Source organism: Thalia democratica, chromosome 8 (assembly GCF_965202585.1).
Source record: "Thalia democratica chromosome 8, ktThaDemo2.hap1.1, whole genome shotgun sequence".
In the NCBI taxonomy this organism is placed as follows: Eukaryota; Metazoa; Chordata; class Thaliacea; order Salpida; family Salpidae; genus Thalia; species Thalia democratica.
Genome location: NC_139172.1, coordinates 12913489 through 12934903, shown reverse-complemented (window position 1 = coordinate 12934903; position 21415 = coordinate 12913489). Strand labels below are relative to the sequence as shown.

The 21415-nt window shown below is 26.0% G+C and overlaps 1 protein-coding gene across 3 annotated transcripts in view; it reads left to right on the top strand.

Annotated features, from left to right (window-relative positions):
* LOC145842678 (cilia- and flagella-associated protein 44-like) overlaps positions 1–20615 on the top strand; it is a 58886-nt gene extending 38271 nt beyond the window's left edge. For 2 of the 3 annotated variants that reach the window (XM_082950151.1, XM_082950152.1), the window contains exons 22-37: positions 527–687; positions 1590–1778; positions 2035–2219; positions 3652–3748; positions 3808–3924; positions 4308–4516; positions 6255–6369; positions 8739–8919; positions 13718–13860; positions 14051–14287; positions 16306–16442; positions 16891–16993; positions 18281–18403; positions 18869–19003; positions 19934–20023; positions 20235–20615. In XM_082950151.1, coding sequence (XP_082806277.1) covers positions 527–687; positions 1590–1778; positions 2035–2219; positions 3652–3748; positions 3808–3924; positions 4308–4516; positions 6255–6369; positions 8739–8919; positions 13718–13860; positions 14051–14287; positions 16306–16442; positions 16891–16993; positions 18281–18403; positions 18869–19003; positions 19934–20023; positions 20235–20327 — 2315 coding nt within the window. In that variant the 3' untranslated portion in view covers positions 20328–20615. Of the gene's footprint in view, positions 1–526; positions 688–1589; positions 1779–2034; positions 2220–3651; positions 3749–3807; positions 3925–4307; positions 4517–6254; positions 6370–8738; positions 8920–11654; positions 11768–13717; positions 13861–14050; positions 14288–16305; positions 16443–16890; positions 16994–18280; positions 18404–18868; positions 19004–19933; positions 20024–20234 lie in introns of those variants that run through there. The other variant, XM_082950153.1, reaches the window with a different exon arrangement.
* The last annotated feature ends 800 nt before the right edge of the window (positions 20616–21415 follow it).

Sequence of the window (21415 nt, the reverse complement as noted above, 5' to 3'; positions counted from 1 at the left end):
TATATCTTAACTATTGTATTGATCTACTTGAATACTACTCCTGCACGTAGTCTAATACTGCGTTTAATACGTAGTTTTCATTATATGCTATAAGCTATATAAAATAGACATAAAGACTGTGAAACATCAAACTCTGTTCTATAATAAATTTAAACTTAAATTTAATGATAAAATTATCGCAATATTATCATATAATTTGTTATTAAAATTAAGTTAAAGAAGTATATGAACAGTAGCTTAATATACTTGTTCTCTAAAACTATCTATCAAGCAAAATTATTTTTGATAATTTCCCTATAAATTTGCTATATTTTATGGATTTCTAGCAACTAAATTTATTGAGCAATAGATTTAGTTTTTTTTCTTACGTACAAGCTTGATACTTTATAAGGTTAAAATAGTAGAAAACATAAAACTTCCTTTTTTAATTACACATTTTGTAAACATTATACCAAGTTGTCTAACTTTTTATTTTTTAATTATTTAAAACTGAACATAATAGTTTTTATTTAACTGTAACTAAAAGGGGAAGGAATCCGTAACGAAAGAGATAGTTTCGATATTCCAGTGGAAATTAATCAGAAAAAAGCAAAATCAAACTTGAAGGGTAGACAAGCCGAAATGGTAGCAAAGGCTATTAAAAAAGCTGAAGATGCAAAGAAACGAAAACTAGCCAGACAAAAAGAAGTTACTGAAGTTTTATTTTGCTTTACAGAAAAAAAAAAGTTGTAATTTTTTAGCAATTAAAATTAAGTGCAGTTTAAAATTTCTAAATGTAATATAACAAAGTATATATGAAAATGTAAGAAAAAATTTTAGTCTGATGTTTTAAATCAGCGATTCTTAACCTGGGGTTAAATTACCCCTGGGGGTAAACTCCCTTGTTTTAGGGGGTAATTTTTTTTTACTTAAATAAACTCATTTAGATTTACGATTTTTATATTTAATAAGCTTAAAGTTCAAAAAAAAAAATTTCCTCTAAGTTAAACACTATTTTGTAAATTAAGGGTAAATTTGGTGATAACCTTCCACAAAGGGGTAAAACATGAAAAAAGGTTAAGAACCGCCGTTTTAAGTTAATCGAAGTTTCTTACAATAAATAAAGTTTACAAAAGGTTTTTTCTGAGTAATAACTTTTTTTACTTATTGTTTATTAATCATCCCATCACTGTGTTTGTAATTGCTTTTACGGTTTTATAATCTGCACATAATTTTTTTGTACGTATCACACCGTTTTCGGCTGATAGTGAGTCTAAAACTATTTAGTAAAACAATCAAACCTATATAATCAACTTTTAATATTAGTTCAATCTTTGGAACTATCGTAAGTAAATTTTAAGCTTAATTTTGTTATTTTCTCTATCACAGTTTTAGTTATGTACTAATCGTTGTAAGTATTAATTGGTTTTAATTATAATATTATGTAAATGCTAATGCCTTTAAAGGCAATCAAAAAGCTATAAAATATATTAGTATCCATATTAATAAGTTAGCAGGTCTGGCATAAAGTTTTTTTTTTAGAAAACTTGAGATGTATCTAGGCTTATCGAACATTTACTGATTAATTAGATTCTAAATAACTTTTTCAGTGGAATGAATTGTATAAAAGTCGACCAGATGACAATTATGAAGACCCTAAAGATGTTGAGGACATTGAAATAGCTAAAAAAGAAATGGGTGATTTTAAATTGAAAAGTGCACCGGATTATATGGTACCTAAACATCTAAGGGTAGATACTGACAAAAAAAGAGTTCAGATGATTAAGCTTGAGTATGAGGTTTTCACATATTTTTACAAAAAAATTTTATTTTTGTATTCGTTTTGTTTTTTTACTTTAAGTTTTTTGTTTTTTTTTTTAATTTAACAGTTGTGCTTACAGCATAAATACCTAAAAACCCTGTAAAGCATTTTATTTAACAAATGCAAACAAAAAAATAAATAGTATTTTTACATAGTCAACTAGTTAGTATTAGTGCAACTTACAAAACTAACACTGATAACGGTAGAGTGTGATTTTATTGTAATTTTTGTAGTGTTATACAAAAAAACGTGAATTTAACGAACAATTATTGGAATTACGTGACTATAAGCAACAGTTAAGTGAAGAAATTGTTCGATGCAAAGATGAGGTTATTAGACTTCAAGAGAAAATTCCAACAATGTTCCACGTATCGTTACCTGATGATGTTACTATGCACCCCGATGAGCTTCCATACAAGTTTGATTTTTTTCTGCTTTTAAGAAATCCAAATATATAATAGTTATTTTAACTTTAAATTGGTAAGCTTAAACTATCTAAACAACATAATTAGTCTAAATTTTTATGCATTTATTACAGTTAGTTTTAAAAGGTATCATTGTTTTTAAAGATAAAACGTTTTTAAAAACTCTAGAATTTTTGTCTTATTTTTTATTTTGATTATTTTTTTGTTTTGCTCAAGATTAATCTAACGGATTATAAAAAATTATAATAACTTGGAGTACAATAGGACAGAGAAGCATAAAAAATAGAAAATCACAATAAAACAATACAGTGATATTTGATTAAATGGCTTTAAATTTATAATAGAACTTGTTTTTTGATAAAGTATTAAAAACACTTCATTTGTTGTACAAATTGGTGTTACATTTGATAGTATATTTTGCAAGTAGTAACTTCTAACTTTTTACTTTTATATCATATAATTTATGCTTTTATATTGAATATATTTTAGTATAGATTACAACTTTTTGGAAACTTGTTTACATGTCGCACTATTGAAAGTCCAGTGAGTTTTCAAAAACTTTTTAGAAAATGAATATGTTTTATGTCTAAATACTACTTGATTTAAAAGTCCTAACGAGTTCAAAAAACTTTACGGGTAAAAATAGCTAATCTATGCTATTAGTTTTGTTTTAAGTAACACAAAGTGTAAAATAAAAAAATTGTGAACAGTATGTTTCCTTAGATAACTGCAGTGTAAGATTTTTCAAAGTTTTTAGGATCACTGCTGGAGAGTGTTCTTTATTAAATAGTTTTTAAAACTATAACTAATTGTTTGATTACATTGAAAAAATTTTAAATAAGTTATAATAATATGCTGTAGAGATTATTATTTAGGCTTTCTACTTTCTGATGTTTAAAACATTTTAACTGATTATTGCCTTTAACTGATGTCATTTAAATTGAAAAAACTAACATTAAACTGTAGTGAGCTATCCTGGTTTTAGTTTTAAAACTATGACTAGCATTAAACATGTTTACAATAACGTAATATTCTCTATAAAAAATGTTTTATCTTCAGACAAAACTAACTTCAGATCTACTCTGAATCATTAAAAGCTTTAAAAAGAAATTATTTTCAAACATTAAAACTGATTTGTTTCATAGTTGTCCTTTTAAACTACATGTGTAAGTAAGTTTTTTGAAAAAACTTAATCTACAAATAATACTAAGTAATTTATTTCAGCTACAAGTACTAAAAAGTATATTTAAAAGCATTTTATTTTTTGTGTAGACTATATTATGCGTTAAAGTTTTTATATCATCTCATAATGTTCTTATAAAAATTATATAGTTTAATAGGTGTTTCTGATACAAATGTAATACATTTACAGTTCTACTAATTAATTTAGTTACTCTTAGTATAAAGTTTAACAATTTGATTTAGAATGTTTGAGTACGACCGAGAAACGTTATTGCATTTCGAAGAAGATCGACGTCAGTCAAAGATTGGCGAAGCTCCTAGAAAATCATTCTATAAAGCGGTAGGTTTCGTAATATTAGGTATAATATAAACTTTAAGATTATGTTTTTCTATTTACAGTCTAATAACAACGTTGAAGACCTTAAAAAAAGACATCCTCAGTTTGGAAAAGTGACAAAGCAGCATGTTAACCCATCTTCATCTCATCACAAGTCTTCTACTCAGTCCACTGCTGTGGTATGCTTTGACTCGAAATATTTTAATGCCGTTATTATGCTATCAATATATTTATTTACAAGCGTTTGTAAAGTCCTTTAGTTGTGATGATTTATGTATATACTTAATATTTTATACAATTGGTTTTATGTTTGGCTAATAAACTTACTCATTTTTTAGTAGGAATTTTTTCAAAATACAATGTTTTATCAAGTTTAAAAAATACTTTTTTTTCTGCTTTTTTTTATACTAATGATAATTTCTAAACACTGTACTTAATTGAGTTTTATAAGTGTTTTTTTTATGTTTTGTGTATACAATAAAACTAAGCTTTAAGTAGAACATAAACATATCAAGGAAGTTTGTTTAATATTAAGGAAGAACTTTTTTTTTAATTTTCTTAGGAAGGTGAAAAAACTGAATCTAAAGCAATACCAGAACCAACAGAGTTGGAAAACTTGGTCCAACAAATGGATCAGATTCGTATAACTTATCAAAGAGACGAACTTATTAAATCAATCAATGATAAAATTATTCAATTCGATGCGCAACTAAAACTTCTCCGCCATCAAAAAATTCAAACTGATGTTGATCTAAAAATGGCTCAGTTAAGGTATTATCCTTAATATTTATGTATTAACTTCAAACTTTAATTATAACTTATAGTGTAGTTTGCAAACTAAAAACAGTATTGAGATAAATTAAACTCTTTTTTAAATAGTACACATTTAGATTTTTTAAGTGTTCAAACTATTCATTTTCAAAGTTAGTTTTGCACAACGGAAAAACTCTTTTTACTGCACATAGATCAAAAAACAGATTTACTTAATAAAAAGATGCTAGTATGATAAGTTTAGTTGTTTTCACTACAAAAATTATAGAACTTTCGTAAAGCTAACAAAAAGAATCCAAATTAGTTAGTAATAACATTCCTATAACTTAAGTGTTGTAGTTATTTACTACTAGTTTGATATCTAAGAATTAATGTCTAAATTACTTCTTATCAAATTTATTTAATATATAAGGTTCACATACAGTCATATTTGCAATAAATGCGAACGTGAAGTTGATAATTTTTAAAAGTGTTTATAAAGTAAATAAATATTTTACTATATTTTTGCTCATTTAGTAGTTGTAGTATAAATACAACTGTACAAATAAATTTCTTTTTAACATTTATTTTATTTCTTTGTTTATACGTGTTATTTTATATTGTGTGTTTTATTGTATAAAATTGTTGACTTTGCTTAATTGTTAGTTTCACCTATAACTTTTAATTTATCATTATCATTTGTTATAGTTTTGCAATCGTTACAAGGTTTCACAAACGCTTTACTATACTTTATGTGCTCAAAACCACAGTATTTAACCTACGTAAATGTAAAAATATACAATGCACACACTTTAAGAACACTAGTAAAGTTATTCAGAAAATTCTAAATACTTTTATGAATTTTCTTTTTGTTTTCAAAATTTTGTTAAGTTTTTTAAATTAATTTAAGAGCGTAGGGGGGAGGTTTCTTGTTTTTTACATATAAATATTTTGTTGTAGAGTTTTATATAAGTTATTAGACACTATAAACTGTAAAAAAAGTTCAATATATTTTATTGAGATATACAAGATCAAGTTAGTGAATTCAAAGGTTCCTTATTAAACGCGCAAACTAAAGAGGCAAAAAAAAGAGCTTCAGCAAAATTGTATCTTCTCCGTCATATTTAAACTAATCATTTTAAAATATAACTGTAGGCCCGTTATATTATTTAAATCTTTCTCCAAGGAAAGTTTTAGTTAAAAATATTAAATATTGTTTTTACTATAGTTTTTAAATTGACAAATCTTGTAAACTATAAAAGGAATGATTTCTACGATTTAGCTTCAAAATGATAAACGAATTTGTAGACAGATTTTAGTGGTTTTTAGTAAGTTTTAAATTGCCAAGAAAACTGAAGGTAAAAAGTTTGCATATGTATCCGTAGTTTTTACAAAATTTGTTGTATTTCAAAATTCAATTAAGTTATTTTATTCAATTAAGTTATTCATTAATACCTTAAATATAACGGTAGAACTACTTAAAAAATAAACGTATTTGCCCCCATCTTGGCCCTTAAACAAGCTTAGCTTTTAAAGTAATAAATATTAAGCATTGTCTAAATCAGGGTTTCCCAAAGTCATTTTTATTAACGATCCCTTGACAGAATTTTGGAAATTATCGTCTATTTTTATTAGATATTGCTCATTTACTTTTTTGCTGCCTTACTAATTAACGCCCCTAAAAGGGCGGTATTACCCAGTTTCGGAAACCCTGGTCTAATAAACTTTTATTTAGTAAGGTTGACATATATTATTTTAGGCAAATAACGTTGTTAGAAGAGTTAGTTCTACTTAAACAATACGAACTTAGAGAACTAGACTTGCTCGTAAATGTATCTGCAAAGAAAAAAGAAATGAAAGAGTGTAACGAAAAGGTAGTTTATTACTTGAATTATATTTACGAATAAAAACTGCTGGTCTGATATCGTAACCGTACTTGTTCATTAAAATAATTATTTTTTTAAAGCTAAATGTAATTTGATATCAGTAATAATGTAAATTTGTCGAGCTAGAATTTGAATGTTATTATTCGCCGCTTTATATTTGTTATTAGCATAAGATATCTTAATTGGTGGTATAGTATAAGTCTTTTTAGCGAAAGACATTTTAGTATAATCTCTAAAAAGCAGTCATTACGAGTCCTATAACCCTCTGATTCTATTATTGACATTCTAACATAGTCTATAATGATTCTAATATATACTTGAAATATAATCTTAATTTAGACTAGAAAGTAAATTTTTGACTTAATCTTAGTGATTTCAACTATATAAGTTTAATGGAGAACAAAATACGGTACACTAATTTTATCAATATCAAACTTACTTAACTACGTTCTAGTGTTAATAATAAAAGTATAGGTTCGGCACTCTAAGTTTATTTTACAATGTTACTAACAAGCGATAAAAAATAACACTCACACACATGCAAGTCAGAGCTCGACGGTTTGTTTGCAGGGCAACTTTTATTAAATGTTATAGCATTTGTTTACAGTCCTCAGTAATTCTTACTGAAGTCAGTCATAAAAGAAATATGAGGGATTTCATATTCAATTAACAACAATTTTAATAAAACGTACACGGGTCATGTCTTACATAAAAACAGTTTAGATTTAAAAAAAGCGTAAACCATTTAAAATATTAATAATCAAGTGTTTTAAAGTAAGTCTGAAATTGTTTTTAAATTTTATTTCGCTACAGTGTGACCGTTAGAAAATTGAAGGTTTTTGAAATTTACAATCGAGCATATTTGTATATATTATTAAAGTATTAGAAATTAGAAAAAAAAACAACAAACCTTGAGAACACAGCAAAGTAAGAATGTTAAAATAAGAAATAAATAAAAGAATTATTTTTTTGGCGAAAACATCCGTTAGAGTAAAAATTCAAATAAAAGTACATTTTTTTCTAAGGGGCCCCACTCAAAAATTCAAACCTCAATCCAATTGATTTTTAGCAATGGACAGTTCTCTAGAATTAAAAAAGTAAATCATAGTTAGCTAGATAAGGAAAGTAATTGGATCTAAAGTTTGGACTTTTTTTTTTTAAATTGCAAAAATGCTAATCGAGCTAAGTTAACGCTCGTATATACACTTGCTTTAGTTTTTCAGCGATTCTTACAAGAAAATAATTCACTTTAGAAGTGTAGAGCTCAAAAAACGGTTGTAGCGATCAATGAAAGCTAAAAATGTATTGAATTACACTTGCTTTCGTTTCTCAGCGGTGTTTATTGAAATCAGTGGACTACAAAATAAGTGCAATGCTGAGTAACAGTCGCTAAAAAACAACGAAAGCTGAACGTAATCGCTGAATATAATCGCTAAAATACATTCTAAGTGACGTTCACAACTAGACTGAAACACGTTCTGGTAAACGTTTTTCGAGGATCTGTTTGTTACTAAGTCAAACAATACGTGATTCTAACAAAAAATAGTCAAATCTGGTTCACAAAGAATCTTAAAAGTGCCTGCTAAAACAAAAGAGTGTTTGCTTTAACTGTAACTATTCTTGCTAACAATGGTAGCTAGCCGAAACGAAAATCGAATGAACCTGCAAATGCAAAGCGCACTCGCTTTAAACAAAAAGCTACGACGCAAAACTACAACGGAAGTTTTAACATTCTACTCAAGAATATTAAAAAACTGTAAAAACTCCCTTTTCTAGCAGCGCACGGTTTTTTTATAGTTAAGCTAGAGTAAAAAACTCTTTTCTTTTCTTTAGGTCTCTCGGAACAAGCAGATAATGCTTACAGTCCAAACAGTTTGTTCATCCTGTAAAGCCTAGTTATTATGATGATAACTTTTAAGTAGTTGTTACTGTTTTACAAACATAAAACCTCATAAGTGTAAACAATATTTTTTGTTTATTAGTTTGAAAGCTATTTCTATAAGCACACAATCGTTGTTTCAGCGTTTTTTTAAGCTTAATATAAACAGTTATTAAAAGTTAGTACAAATATTATGATGCGTTTCGTGTCTTCTAACGTAATTTTGCGGCATATAGAGCTATTATCGCATTAAAATAGTTAGACAGTCAGAAGTTCAAACTATTAAGAAAAGTAATAAAACTGTGTGTATTATATTTTGCATATTCAATTTACGTATAAATTAAAGTCTGTAAACTTGTAAAATAATTCTATATTAATACGCTTGCCGCCTATAATAAACCATTAGCTTTGTTTTCTATTATTAACATTAATGCTTGTAATGCCTAAGCTTTAAATTTATTATCGCATTTTATTTCAGAATACTACTATAACTAATCAGTTAGAATACAAAAAAAAAGAAATTGATCGCTTGATTGAAAATGAAAAGAAACTGTACAATACTTTTATCAATTCACTTGGTGAAAATAACAAGTTCCAAAACATTTTAACTAAAATTTTTAAAAAGAAAATTAAGCGCAAAAAACCTAAAGTTCATCAAGGTGCTTATGTTCATTTGTTTATTTTTTTAATAAAAATCTTATTATAATGAAATATAAGTGTTTTTTAAATTAAATAATATTTTTTTAGATCTAAATTTTTTATGTGGTATAATTTTTAAGTATATCTTAGTACTTAGTGGCCTGTAATCTTGTAATTTGAAAATAAAAAATAAAATCTGGAATTTGGTACTTATAAAAAAAAATTTAAATTCCGAACAAATATTATGATTAATATAATGAAATTTAGATTAGATACAAAGTTTAGATTATGGACAATAAAGTTTTTTGTACTATTTGAGTTTTTTATTATAAAACACATTTAAAATAGTCTTACAATATCTTTTCAACATCTTTATTTAAAACTAGGGGTAATAGTACTTGGGTGATGTTTGCTGGACTTGTTTGGACACATCAATCGGATGTTATTTAAGAAGAATTAAAAAAAAATATCAAAAAAACATCGCTGCCTAAAAAACTTATTTCAAGCCCAAAAATCACATATTTTCATGACTTTTGACTTAAAAAGTAACAAAGCCACTTATACCTGTCTTATTTTTATATTCTATATCTTAAATGTATACTTATACTTATAGACATACATTTAAGAAATTTCAACTGCTTTTGATGTATTATCACAATCACACAAAATATGCAAATTTTGTCTGTAAAATGGTAGTTTTTTCTAATATAACTTTATTTTTTTACGAGGAAAAAAAAGTGTAATTGAGTGACCAATTCCATCCATATTAAATTTTCTCAGCCATGAAAAGTCAGCGTACAGTACAAATCAAGTAGATACCTTTGATTACATTCTAAACAGAAAGAACCAAGTTAATCTCCTTGCAATTTATCACGTACGCAGATTTACTAAACTTTGGTATTCTACTGCATCTATTTTGCAAAGCCTTCCGTTTATTTGCATGCTTATAAATGAAACACATCTAAGCAACCAGCATGTGGAAGTCATCAAACTACTTCCAGACTCAGAATTTCTAGTGACTGAACTTAAGGCACTTTCTAACTTTACTCACAAGTTAACACTACTATTTTTACACTTTGTTGAGGTTAGCTCTTAACAAGACCTTCTCAAAGTATTTCCTATGCTGTATGATGATCTCAACATTGGAATAATGAACACTTTGATGCCTATGCAGTACAGAATCCACATATTAAGGTTTTATAGCCAACTTCTGAGTTGTATTGTAAAATTCTTAAGAAGATGTGTCTCCATGCCGCCCAAGTTTTCGATCGCCAAATAGGTAGAGAAAATGGATTTGAAAAGTTTTATTTGTCAAATCCACCATGCGCTACTGAGCTCAACTTATTAACTAATGAAGAACTGGCAGGACTCCCAACCAATAACTTAGAATCTGAAAAGCACCTTGCTTGATTTAGAAAGCGAGCAGCAGTGGCAAATTTTAGGAACCAACGCTTCACAGCAAAAGTTATAAGAAATGACTGTACATTACTTATATCTAATTCTTTTCAAACTAAACATTTTAAAAAAATTTAAGACTTGATAAATTTCTGAAGAGATGAAGCAAAGGTTGGTAGTAGAACAAAAAAAAAATAAAGCTCAAACAGATAAAAGAAAAAATTGAAAAGGGGAAGAAAAGGGATCAATACGTGCAGAAGTGTCTAAAACTGTGTAAAAGTTGGGGTGGGTCGAGTAAGCGTGTCGAGTAAGCAAGTATGCGGTAGAGTAAGCGTGGAAGAGCTGCGTTGTATTCTGATCAAAATAAAGTTATTGTTTCTAGTGAGTTAATTTATTTTAGAGAGTAGCACAAATCTAACACTTCAGAACAGTTTTAAATAAATAGTAATACCCACGAGAAAAGACTTTTAAAGTTATGTGTTCTTGTTGCAGAAGATGATGAGTTCTCTCTGTGTTCTTCACCAACAAACGCTGATGCATTATTTATTATTAATTGTAGGAGCTTCTTCCCCAAATAAACAAAAAGAAAAAAATTAGGATATTGTGGTAGGGCATTTTTATACCATATTAATTAGTGAAGGGTCATCAGACACATAATGTATTGCTCCTTTGAAGATAAAAATGATGATGGGACTTAAAAGATATACCACCTCTTGAGAGTTCAAGATAGAAAAAATTTAGAAACACCCACCTAAACGTGATTTTCTGAACTTGCTTATAGATTATATTCTTGATTGTAAAATTGATAGGAAATCGAATATTTCTAATGAAAGATCTAACACTTTTTCACTGAGAAATCATATCCAAATAAATTTTTTAGTAAAACAGATGTCTTTTACAGAAAGTTAAATGATAGTTTTTTGTGTCTTTATGGGTATTATGTTTACTTATTTTTTTCAAAACTATAGTCCATTAGATTAATCAATCATGTGACAGTTATTTTATACTTACATTTTAAAAAGTATCAGTAGTTTTTCAGTAATGTTAAGTGATAATACTAACGATACAATTCAATGTTCTGATTTAGTTCAATTGTTTGTTTTATTTTGCAATGTTCTTCATTTCTTTTACATAGTATTTATTGCACAATCATTAACTTAATAAATAATGCTGTACAACATTATATTGCCTATAATAAATTACAATTTTTTTGTTATTTTGTTGTAATGGAAATTGAATAATTATTTGAGGTATTTTAAACTTTTATAGCTAAATGAATTATGACATCAAATATCCCACTAATATACATACCACATCACCTAAACTTTAAAGCAGTAGTTATTACGGCCATTATCAACAGAGTTGAGATGTTTCGCGCCATCAAAATTAATTAATGAACTTCATCGCAAGATCAACATGCCTGCCTGATGAGTCCTAATTAGGACGAAACCGGTCGTAGGATGTCTCGGATGCTGTTGTTGTTGATCTTGCGGTAACTTCATTAATTACTAATTTTTAAAGGTAAGTAGGTATACCTAGAAAGTTTTATTTTACAATAATTTTTTTAAACTAGATTAAACAACCAGCTATGCTTTTTAATTTTCCAAAAAGAACCATTTACAGACAAAATTTGCATATTTTGTGTGATTATGACGTCATTATACATCAAAAATAGTTGAAATGTCTTTAAATGTACGTCTATAAGTATAAGGTTTCAAAAAAAAAAAATCAAAAGAAAAATATCGCTACCCAAAACTTACAACCCCAAAAATCACATATTTTCATGACTTTTGACTTAAATAGTAATAAAGTCACTTATACATGTGTTAGACTTATAACTTATATCTTAAATGAAAGCTTACAGGACATGTACAAGTGACTTTATTACTATTTAAGTCAAAATATATGTGATTTTTTGGGGTTGAAATTAGTTTTCAGGGCAGCAATTTTTTCTTAAATTCTTTTTAATGAAGCCAAAACACATCCGAATCATATATTCAAAAGTGAATTTTACAATATGACTGAAAAAATGTACTGTACTCTCTACCCCTATTAAAACAGTTTTTTATCTTAAATTTAACTTCATACTTGAAATGGTCAAGAAAACTTGTACTTTCAAAAACCATAAAAACATATAAAAAATTGGCCACCCTGTTAGTAGCACATAGTGTATTGTTTTTATACTCCTTTTACAAATTAGTTTGGAGCATGCAAATCTTTAATTGATTCTTATTTTAACAATCTTTTTCTATCTATCTAACTCATATTTTACAAACTAAATGCCATTTAACGATTCATAGAATATGTTATATGTTAAACTTAGTTTAAGATAATTAAAAATACATGCGAAAACTAAATACAATGTATACTAATACTCAAAATTTTAAGTTAAACGTTTGCTAATAGAGAACCTAGCGAAGCAAGTTCACTGGAATATATAATAACAAATTTTCACCAAACTCTTTATTTACTAAATTAACATATGTTCAACAGAGCTCTGTAAAAAAATACTGTAAGCAAGGTTGCCAAAAAACCTGGAACCCTGGAAAACCCTGGAATTTTGAACAAAAATAACTAGAAAACCTGGAATTTTAAACAATTTTTACGTGTTATTTAGTAAAATTTTAGTTTGACACAAAAATCTACCATATAGATTAAAAAAATTGTTATCATCAAAAATATGTTTTATTAAAAATCATATTTAAAGTAGCTTTTCTGTATCTTTTCAATGTTGTTATACTACTTAGCACAGTTTTTAACCTTGAACTTAGCTTTAAACTAAAAATAGACTTAAAAACGTGTACTTTTAAAAACCGGGAAAAAAATTTTCAAAAAAAATTGGCAACCCTTTGTAAGGAAAGTATAGAAGCTAAATGTAAATTGTATATATGTGTTTACTAAAAATAAGCATAATTACTTTAAGTTAATGATTAATAATATATACAATATATGATGTTGAATCCGACTGTTATAAAACTATATAATATTTGTAATGATTATGATAAATTAAAGTAAAATACAAATTCAGCAAATAACAAATCAGAATATAAACTACTTACATAAAAGTTCAACAGATACTAATGCACAAAAGCTAAATAGTTGTTACTTAACATGTAAGTAGTTTATTTTTTACAGAAACAAAAGTTAGTTTAATAAAAAAGAGTACTGTAAAAAAATTTTATTACAAAATTTACAAAAAAGCTAAATAGTTGTTACTTAACATGTAAGTAGTTTATTTTTTACAGAAACAAAAGTTAGTTTAATAAAAAAGAGTACTGTAAAAATTTTTTATTACAAAGAATATCATTCATAAACTGTATTAAACATAGTTTTAAAAATCTTTTTAGAATTATTGTAGATTTTGAACTTTTCTTTTTTATCTAAACGGCCTTCAATACAAAACAATATATTATTACATAACAGATGGAAGAGATAATGATGAATATGATGATGATGATGCAAGTGAATCATCAAGTGACGAAAGCGACGATTTTTCCGAAGATTCTGATGAAGATTCACAGTTTGCTTTTTTTGATGATTCTATATGCCCTGAAGGGTGTGATCAGGTTGATAAAATATTGTTACAAAACACTTAAAGAACATAGAAGCGTATTTATCATTCTATTTTATTTTAAATTTGAAGTCTGTTTGTGGCAAACTCTGGACTTTGTCTTTACTTACAAACCCTGTTTCCTTGTTATGCTATTTTTTCTTTCTAATTTCATCTATTTATTTACCTTATTAAAATTTCAACAGTCTCTCTATGAACTAACGTTGGAGTTGAGAGAAAAGAGATTAAACATGGAGGAATCACTTCAGGAGGAACGAAGAACTTCAGAGCAGTTGAAAAAGGAACAACAAGCTGTCATGAAAAAAATGAAACTTATTGAAGTACATTTAAAGCAAGCAGTCGATGCTCATAATGCATTTCAACTAGAAAAGCAAAGAAAGTTAAATGAACTTGACGTTGTAGTTCCTTTACATTTGCACCAGGTTTAAGTTATATTTTAAAAGATACTTAAGCTTTTTGTAAACAGTTAGGTACTTGTATATTTTATAGGAATCTACTGTGCACAATAAAGTATAGTGATACATTATCGAAAAACTTTGAAAAATTAAATATAATTATTGTTTATATTCGCATTATTAGTTGCAAATTGTGTACTAGCCATAAACAACTGCTTTAAAAGAATCAAATTAAAGTATTTTTGATTGAAAGCTGTATAATATTCTATTTTTGTACAAACTTCCTTTGTTTATTACAATAACAATTTTTTTTGTTTTTCAATTACTTAACAGAATAGCCAAAAAAGATTAAATACTTTGTTTTTACGTAATATTAGGTAGTTTGAAGCGAAACTAAACAAATTAATCATCCTCCTTGTCATTTAAATATTTTTTTAAGCTGTTATTAAACTAAATAACAAATTTTAATAAAAAAGAGTTAGTCGTTCTTTTACTATAATACAAATATATATTGATAACACTGCTATGAATCAATAACGTATTAGAAACTAAATTAAAACACGCTAAAAGCTTGTATTTTATAGCAAGTTTTTAAAGTTTTATGTTTCTAAAAATAGTATACATTCATAAAACGTAGTTATAATTAAGTGCTAAGAATCTAGAGTTCCAATGCGAGTAAATTTACAAAAAGTAATTTTTGTACAATAATATCAGTTTTTAAAGCACTTAGCTTCTTAAAACTAACGAAGTTTCTACAAGTTAAACTTATAAAACAATTCGACGGAGTTCTGAAAAAAAAAGTACTTCATGAGTAAAGGATATAAAAAAATTGTGTAAAGTTGTGTGTTTTATAACTATAAATAAAACTCTGTAGGAAGATTTTATTTATGTATAGTTACAATTTGCAACTTACATTTATTTTTTTAATCTACTAGTCATTTTAAAGTTGTTTTTTTTTACAAAGCTTTTCAGTACAAACTTTATACCCTTTAGCAAGTATTAAATTAAGTTATAGTTACATTCTTTCTAAACGTTTATTTGTGCTAAAGCTTTTATGATATGTAATTACTTTTAAATAAAAAACAAACACTGCCGTTGTTGTATGTAAACAAGAAATACGACAAGAATTTGGAATAAAAAAGTTATTTAAAGTTTTACTTTTCCATTTAAAGCAATCTGAGTTTCTGTTCTTCAATAAGTATGAACTCCAAACTTTATGGTTCACTCTAATTCACAACTATATTATTTATTTAAGATAGAGAAAGATCGTTAATTTTAATAAAATAATTTCAATCTATCGTTATCATAAGCCAACAAACTTTTTTATTCTGATCATTTCTTAAAATACGTCATTAGTAAGGCTATGCTATTTTAAAGGCATAGGGGGTAAGAACTTTGTTTTTTAAAGATTAACACTTTCTATTAGTTGAAAGTGTAAAGTATAAACTACAAGTCAGTTTGTGTGGATTATAAGAATTTTATTGACTTGTTTTTGAGTTATAGTTTTTTTTATAAAAAGTTTCCGATACTAAAATATGGACCGTAGTTTTTTCTTTGTCAGTTTTTCCGGAATTTGAAACTCACTAAAAATGTACCTACTTTTTTTTGAGCTTGGATCTTAGTAATGAACTAACTGTAATATTTTGATGAAGATTAGTTAAAATAGAAAGGAGAAGAATTATTTTTAGTAAAATATTCCGTTTTGATGTTTTGGTTTGCCCCTCCCATAAGCAGTTTAATGACTTTGATTGGTAGTATCTCTAAAGTTACTTTGAGTTTTGTTAAACAGTAAAAAGTATCTGATAGTTAAGGTAAAACTCTACAAATTAAAATCAGCATGTAAAAATCAAGGCGGATTCCCTATGTCCTTAATTACTACCAAGCTTGTAACTTTGATTTACAAAATTACTCAAGCATTACATTTTAAGTTAAAACTACATTTATAAAATAATAAGTATGCAGTTTGCATAGCACCATAGCATTCTTTTAACCCTAATTACTATTATAAATTGCGTTTTTGTTATTTTTACAATTATTATTTTCAGATTGAAGTTATTGAAAATGGTGGTATTCCAAAAGATCTTTCCCAAGCTTTAGTGTTCGAAAATAAAAATCTAGATTCATTACACAGTAGAATTGATCAGTTGCACATCGAAAAGAAATTTGAAAAAGATCGTTACAAGTATGTGTTTTTATTAAATTGTAATTTATTAAGTTTATTTAAACAGTTCAAACTGATAATTTCACAAGCTCTAAGATTAATAACAATAAAAGCTAAGTTATTTATTAGATTTCACATTACCATTTTCTTAAATATAATTGCTGATATTTTTACATAAATATTTTTTATAATCAGTTATTTTGACATATGAAATCAATTTCAAGAAGTGTTTACCTTAATTTAAATTTGTTGCTTTTTTAGTATATTTATAAGACTTCTGAAAAATTTCCTGATTCGTCAGCTCTTTGTTAGCAACAACAAAGATCTTTATACTTTAGTTTTTATTAAAAATAAAGATATTTTTTCTTTTTATAGTGATACTTCAGTTTGTTTTATTTACAATTTTTTATAGCAATTAAAACTGATTGTTTTAAATTTCTAACTTTTTATCATTGCAATACATATTTAGAGAGGCAAGGATGTTTCATGTTAAGCTGATAAAGAATAGAAAATTAATTGATGAAAGAATAAAAGAATTAGCTGAGAAATGTCAAACTCTTATGAAGGAAAAGGTTTGTAACAAATTAAATAAATTTTGCTTTTTTTAAGTTTTCAGCACTTTAAAACTTTTCTATAAAATTTACGTAGTTCTGTAAACTGGATAGTTTTTGTTTTGCTACCCACATTACTTATACAAAACATTTATACTAATTGTGTTTCAAAGAATTATTTCCACATAGTAGCATACTTACTAAAAGTTTTGTAAATAAGTAGATTAAGTTATAAAACACGTTTAATATAGACAAAAATTGTTATGCCTCTACGGGTGCATAAAGTAAAAAAATTTTCAATTGATATTTTAGTATAATAAAAATAAGTTTAAGCTAATTTACTTTAAATTACAAAATAGTTGAAAAACTTGTTTTAAACATTACGTTTTAAAATGTTTAGAAATGATACAATTTTAAACAAAAAAAATTAAACATAAGTCACTCATTTAAAAAATAAGTATTAATTAATTTCGTTTAGCGCATCATCAGAATAAGCTTGCTAAAAACTGATAAGAATATGGTGTAAGTTTAGTTATATATAATGAGTTTTAAATGTCTAGCTAAAAATAGTTACGTCATAAAGAGTTAAGTGTAAGAATCTGTTTAAAAGGTTTAAATTAGAGATAAGTTATATTTACTGATTTGAAGTTATTTTAAAGACAAAGTTGTTAGAATAAAGACATTTAAGATAGTAAAAATTTGACTTGAAACAATATTAAAAAGTACATTACAAATAACGACAATAATAATACTAAATACACGCTATTTATAAAGTTTTAAGTTGTAGAAATTTCGTTGTTTACAAATTTTCGGCTCGCGAGTTCTAATTATCAATGATTCTAGAACTACTGAGCGATGTTTATCGCTCTGGATAGAATTTTGAACCTACTATCCAGGTAGTTCCCAGCACAACTAGAATTATTAAGGAGATGTTCATGAATGGATAATTGTTCACCTTTTGGCTTAACGTCATCATTAAAAATAAAACTTTTTAGCTTTTTCGGTACATGCTGCTCTCAATTGAACGATACAATTTTTGATTGAACTAAACCAGAGTTTCCTGAAGTGGGCAATATAGCCCCCTTTTAGCGACTTTGGCTATCAGGAGGCAATAGTTAGTGATGAGTCGAAAATGTAAATAGGTAATAAGCATTAAAGGCGCAGTATTTATTAAAAGGGTGAGATTATTAAAATGAGTTTGGAATCCCTGCACTAGACTTATAAAGTTTAGATATCACCGCCTTTATTTTTTTATTTGATAAATTACATAAAATGATTAAGTTTTTTAACATTGCATTGTTAAAACAGTTTGGAAGAGTTATAGATATCGACAAACTCGACAACATAAGTATTAACAAGCCTGCTGAAGAACTTAAAGAAAAAATTCGTCTTACAAACATAAAAAATCAAAATGAAATACATAAACAAAAAGTTTGTATTTTTACTTTTTAATCATTTTTTATTACATTTACTACTAAATATTCCCTTAAATTCTATACTATATATTAAAGACATGCTTTAGTAGTAAGCTGTGTCTTAATTTTATATTAAATTTAATATATATTTTTTAGCTTAAAATGTTCTTAGTTTGTTATTTATCAAGTTTTAACCTTTTGGTAAGTAACAAAAGTTATTTTAAACTTAATTATTACTCAGTTTTTGTAAACTTATTCTGTCCGAACTTTTTTTATTATAGTTAAACGCTTTTATGTGTGATTAAGATTTATTTTGTAAACTGCATTGACTTTTTGTTAGAAATTATTGCTAGCTTTTTTAATTCTTTTCTATGAATTGTTTTCAAAATCTTTTTCAGACACATTTCTCATACAAACTTTATTAATATTGTTATTGCTTTGTTTTTAACTAATCGTTTTAACTTGTTTTGTTTATGAACAGAAATATATAGAAACATTAAAAGATAGAGATACTAAACTAACAAAAGAAAACACAGCAAAATTACAAAAGTTAAATGTTCTTATGCTTGATAAAAAAAACATTGGGAAGCAGATTGACAAAAGACAGTCTAACATAGTATGTTATATCCTTTAAATGCTACAAAAGTACTTTTTATAAATTAATAGCTTCTTGTAAATAAGCTTTTTAAAATACTCTATAAAATAATACATTAAATACTAATAATTTTTCACTTAAGAAATTCTAAATTAAGTTTGGTATGAATAAACTTCTATCCGTAACTCTTTACAACCGAACTATCTTGTGTATGTCTAAATGATAAGATCTTAAATACTTTAAGGTGCAACCTTTTTCTAAATACTTTAAATTTGTAAAACGTTATTAATCACAAAAGTATAAAATTGTGTACAAATACAAAAGTATTTTCTTACTATACAATGTTTGTATAATTTTTTAAATAAAATAAAATAAAACTTTTTGTCAATCAAGTTTCTAGCTTTCAAACTTATTAACTTTTCTACTAAATTTGATAGTAACAAAAAGTTTAATTAGATTTTGTTGAACACAGATATTTAATTAAGAAATAAAGCGAAAACAAAGTCATAAGCTCCGCTATTTACTTATACTTTATAGCATTATTAATTAAGTAAATTTTCGTCGGCAAAATTTTGTATAATAGTTTATTTATGTGCCGGTTATTTAGTCTTAACATTTTTATTTTTAGCACGTAATAATATGAAATAAAAATACATACTGTAGTAATGACATAGTTTTTTTTACGATAAAGTAGTATCATTCAATTTTCAAGACGAAGGTGATGGTTTATATCTTAAAATTAGTTTTATTTTATCATTTGAAATTTATTATTAAATTTACAAGATTTAGAGAGTCTACTTTAAAAAGTTCATCAGCCTTTTTTTAAGTTTAGTTTAAATCTTGTTTAAAAAATGTATAAAGTTTTATTTTGATTAATTAAAGTACTTAAAGAAAATACATTAGCTTTAAATCACTAAATGTTAACATGATTTAATTCGGTTTATTTCAAAGGAGCCAGTTATTGGAGTTACAGACGAAACGGCTTTGAACGAACGCAAAAGATTGTTACATTTAGTACAAATGCAATCACAAGATATAAATGTAAATGTTGTTTTTTTTTTTGGATCAGTTTGTTTACAAATCTAACAAAAATTTGCAGTTAATATAATATACATAGTTTTAGAATAAGGTTTAATATATATATATAATATAACTGATATTGACAATATGTAATTTTTTACTAATAAAAGACTTAGCATAGTTTTACATGAAGGTCTTTTTACTACCTTAGATAATTCTGATTTTTATGCAGAGCCTTAAAGAAGAGATAGGAATGCTTTCTCGTAAAGGAGGGCACGTTTTACCACCAACACAGCCTCCATTACCTTATAAACAAGAAGTGTAAATTTAAGACTATAAAACAGGACTATTTTTTTTAATTTATTCCTAACTTTCATAAAACTGTGAAACAATATTTTCCATTTATTCTAATATTTTTCTTTAGAAAGTATTTACTTTTCGCTTTTGTACCTTTCACGAGAAGTATTGTTATTTATGTACAAAAAGTGTACTACAAAATGTAGAATCAATTCATAAATACTGAGATTTTAGTTTAAAGCTTATTTGTTTATCATAATTGACCAGATAAGTCTTAACACCAATTTTTTATTATTTTATAAATAAGGGGCTTAAATAATCAAGAGATAGAAAGATTTTTCTTCCAAGTTTACCTTAATAAACTTTTTTTCAAACTAAAACAAGTTTTACTATCAAAAGTAACATGTTTAAAACATCTAATTTATTCAAATAAAAATATTACAAATCGTTATAAATATTTATGGTTAATTATTTTTGATCAAAAACTTAGGAAGCTTTGATCAATCTTAAGAAATACTTTTAAATAAACACAAATTAGCTCTTTGGCAAGATTAATAATTTAAGTACTGAATGACTTAAATATGTTAACAAGTTATTTTGCTATACTTGTATAGCATATATTTTTTAGTAACTATAACGTTTTGTTGCATTTAAAATAATGTGTTTCTAATCACACTGTTCCTAAAGAAATGATTAAGCAAATTTTGTATCATATATTATTAAATATATGTTATGTTTAAGTACAAATAGAATTTTAGAAATGTTAACTTTAAAACTACTATTGAAATTATTAACTAGCGCTAGGTAAATAGCATTTACGAGGTTTTTATTAGTTAAAACCATTAATTTAACATTTAACTAAATTTTTTTTATTCTGGAATAATTTAAGCATTAAAACCATACATATTTATCATCTTATGATTAAAGCATGCATGGTTCCAACCGTTAAAGCATGTTCTCATTTCTAACAGTTTTTACACGACCATTTCCAACCCAAATCAATTTCCATACACTTAACTTTTGTTTTTCAAAATCATATGATTACAATCAAACTTACTTTCTGAGTTATTTTCAAACCTAATCCTACTAGTTTAATTATAATCCTATCAGTTTCCT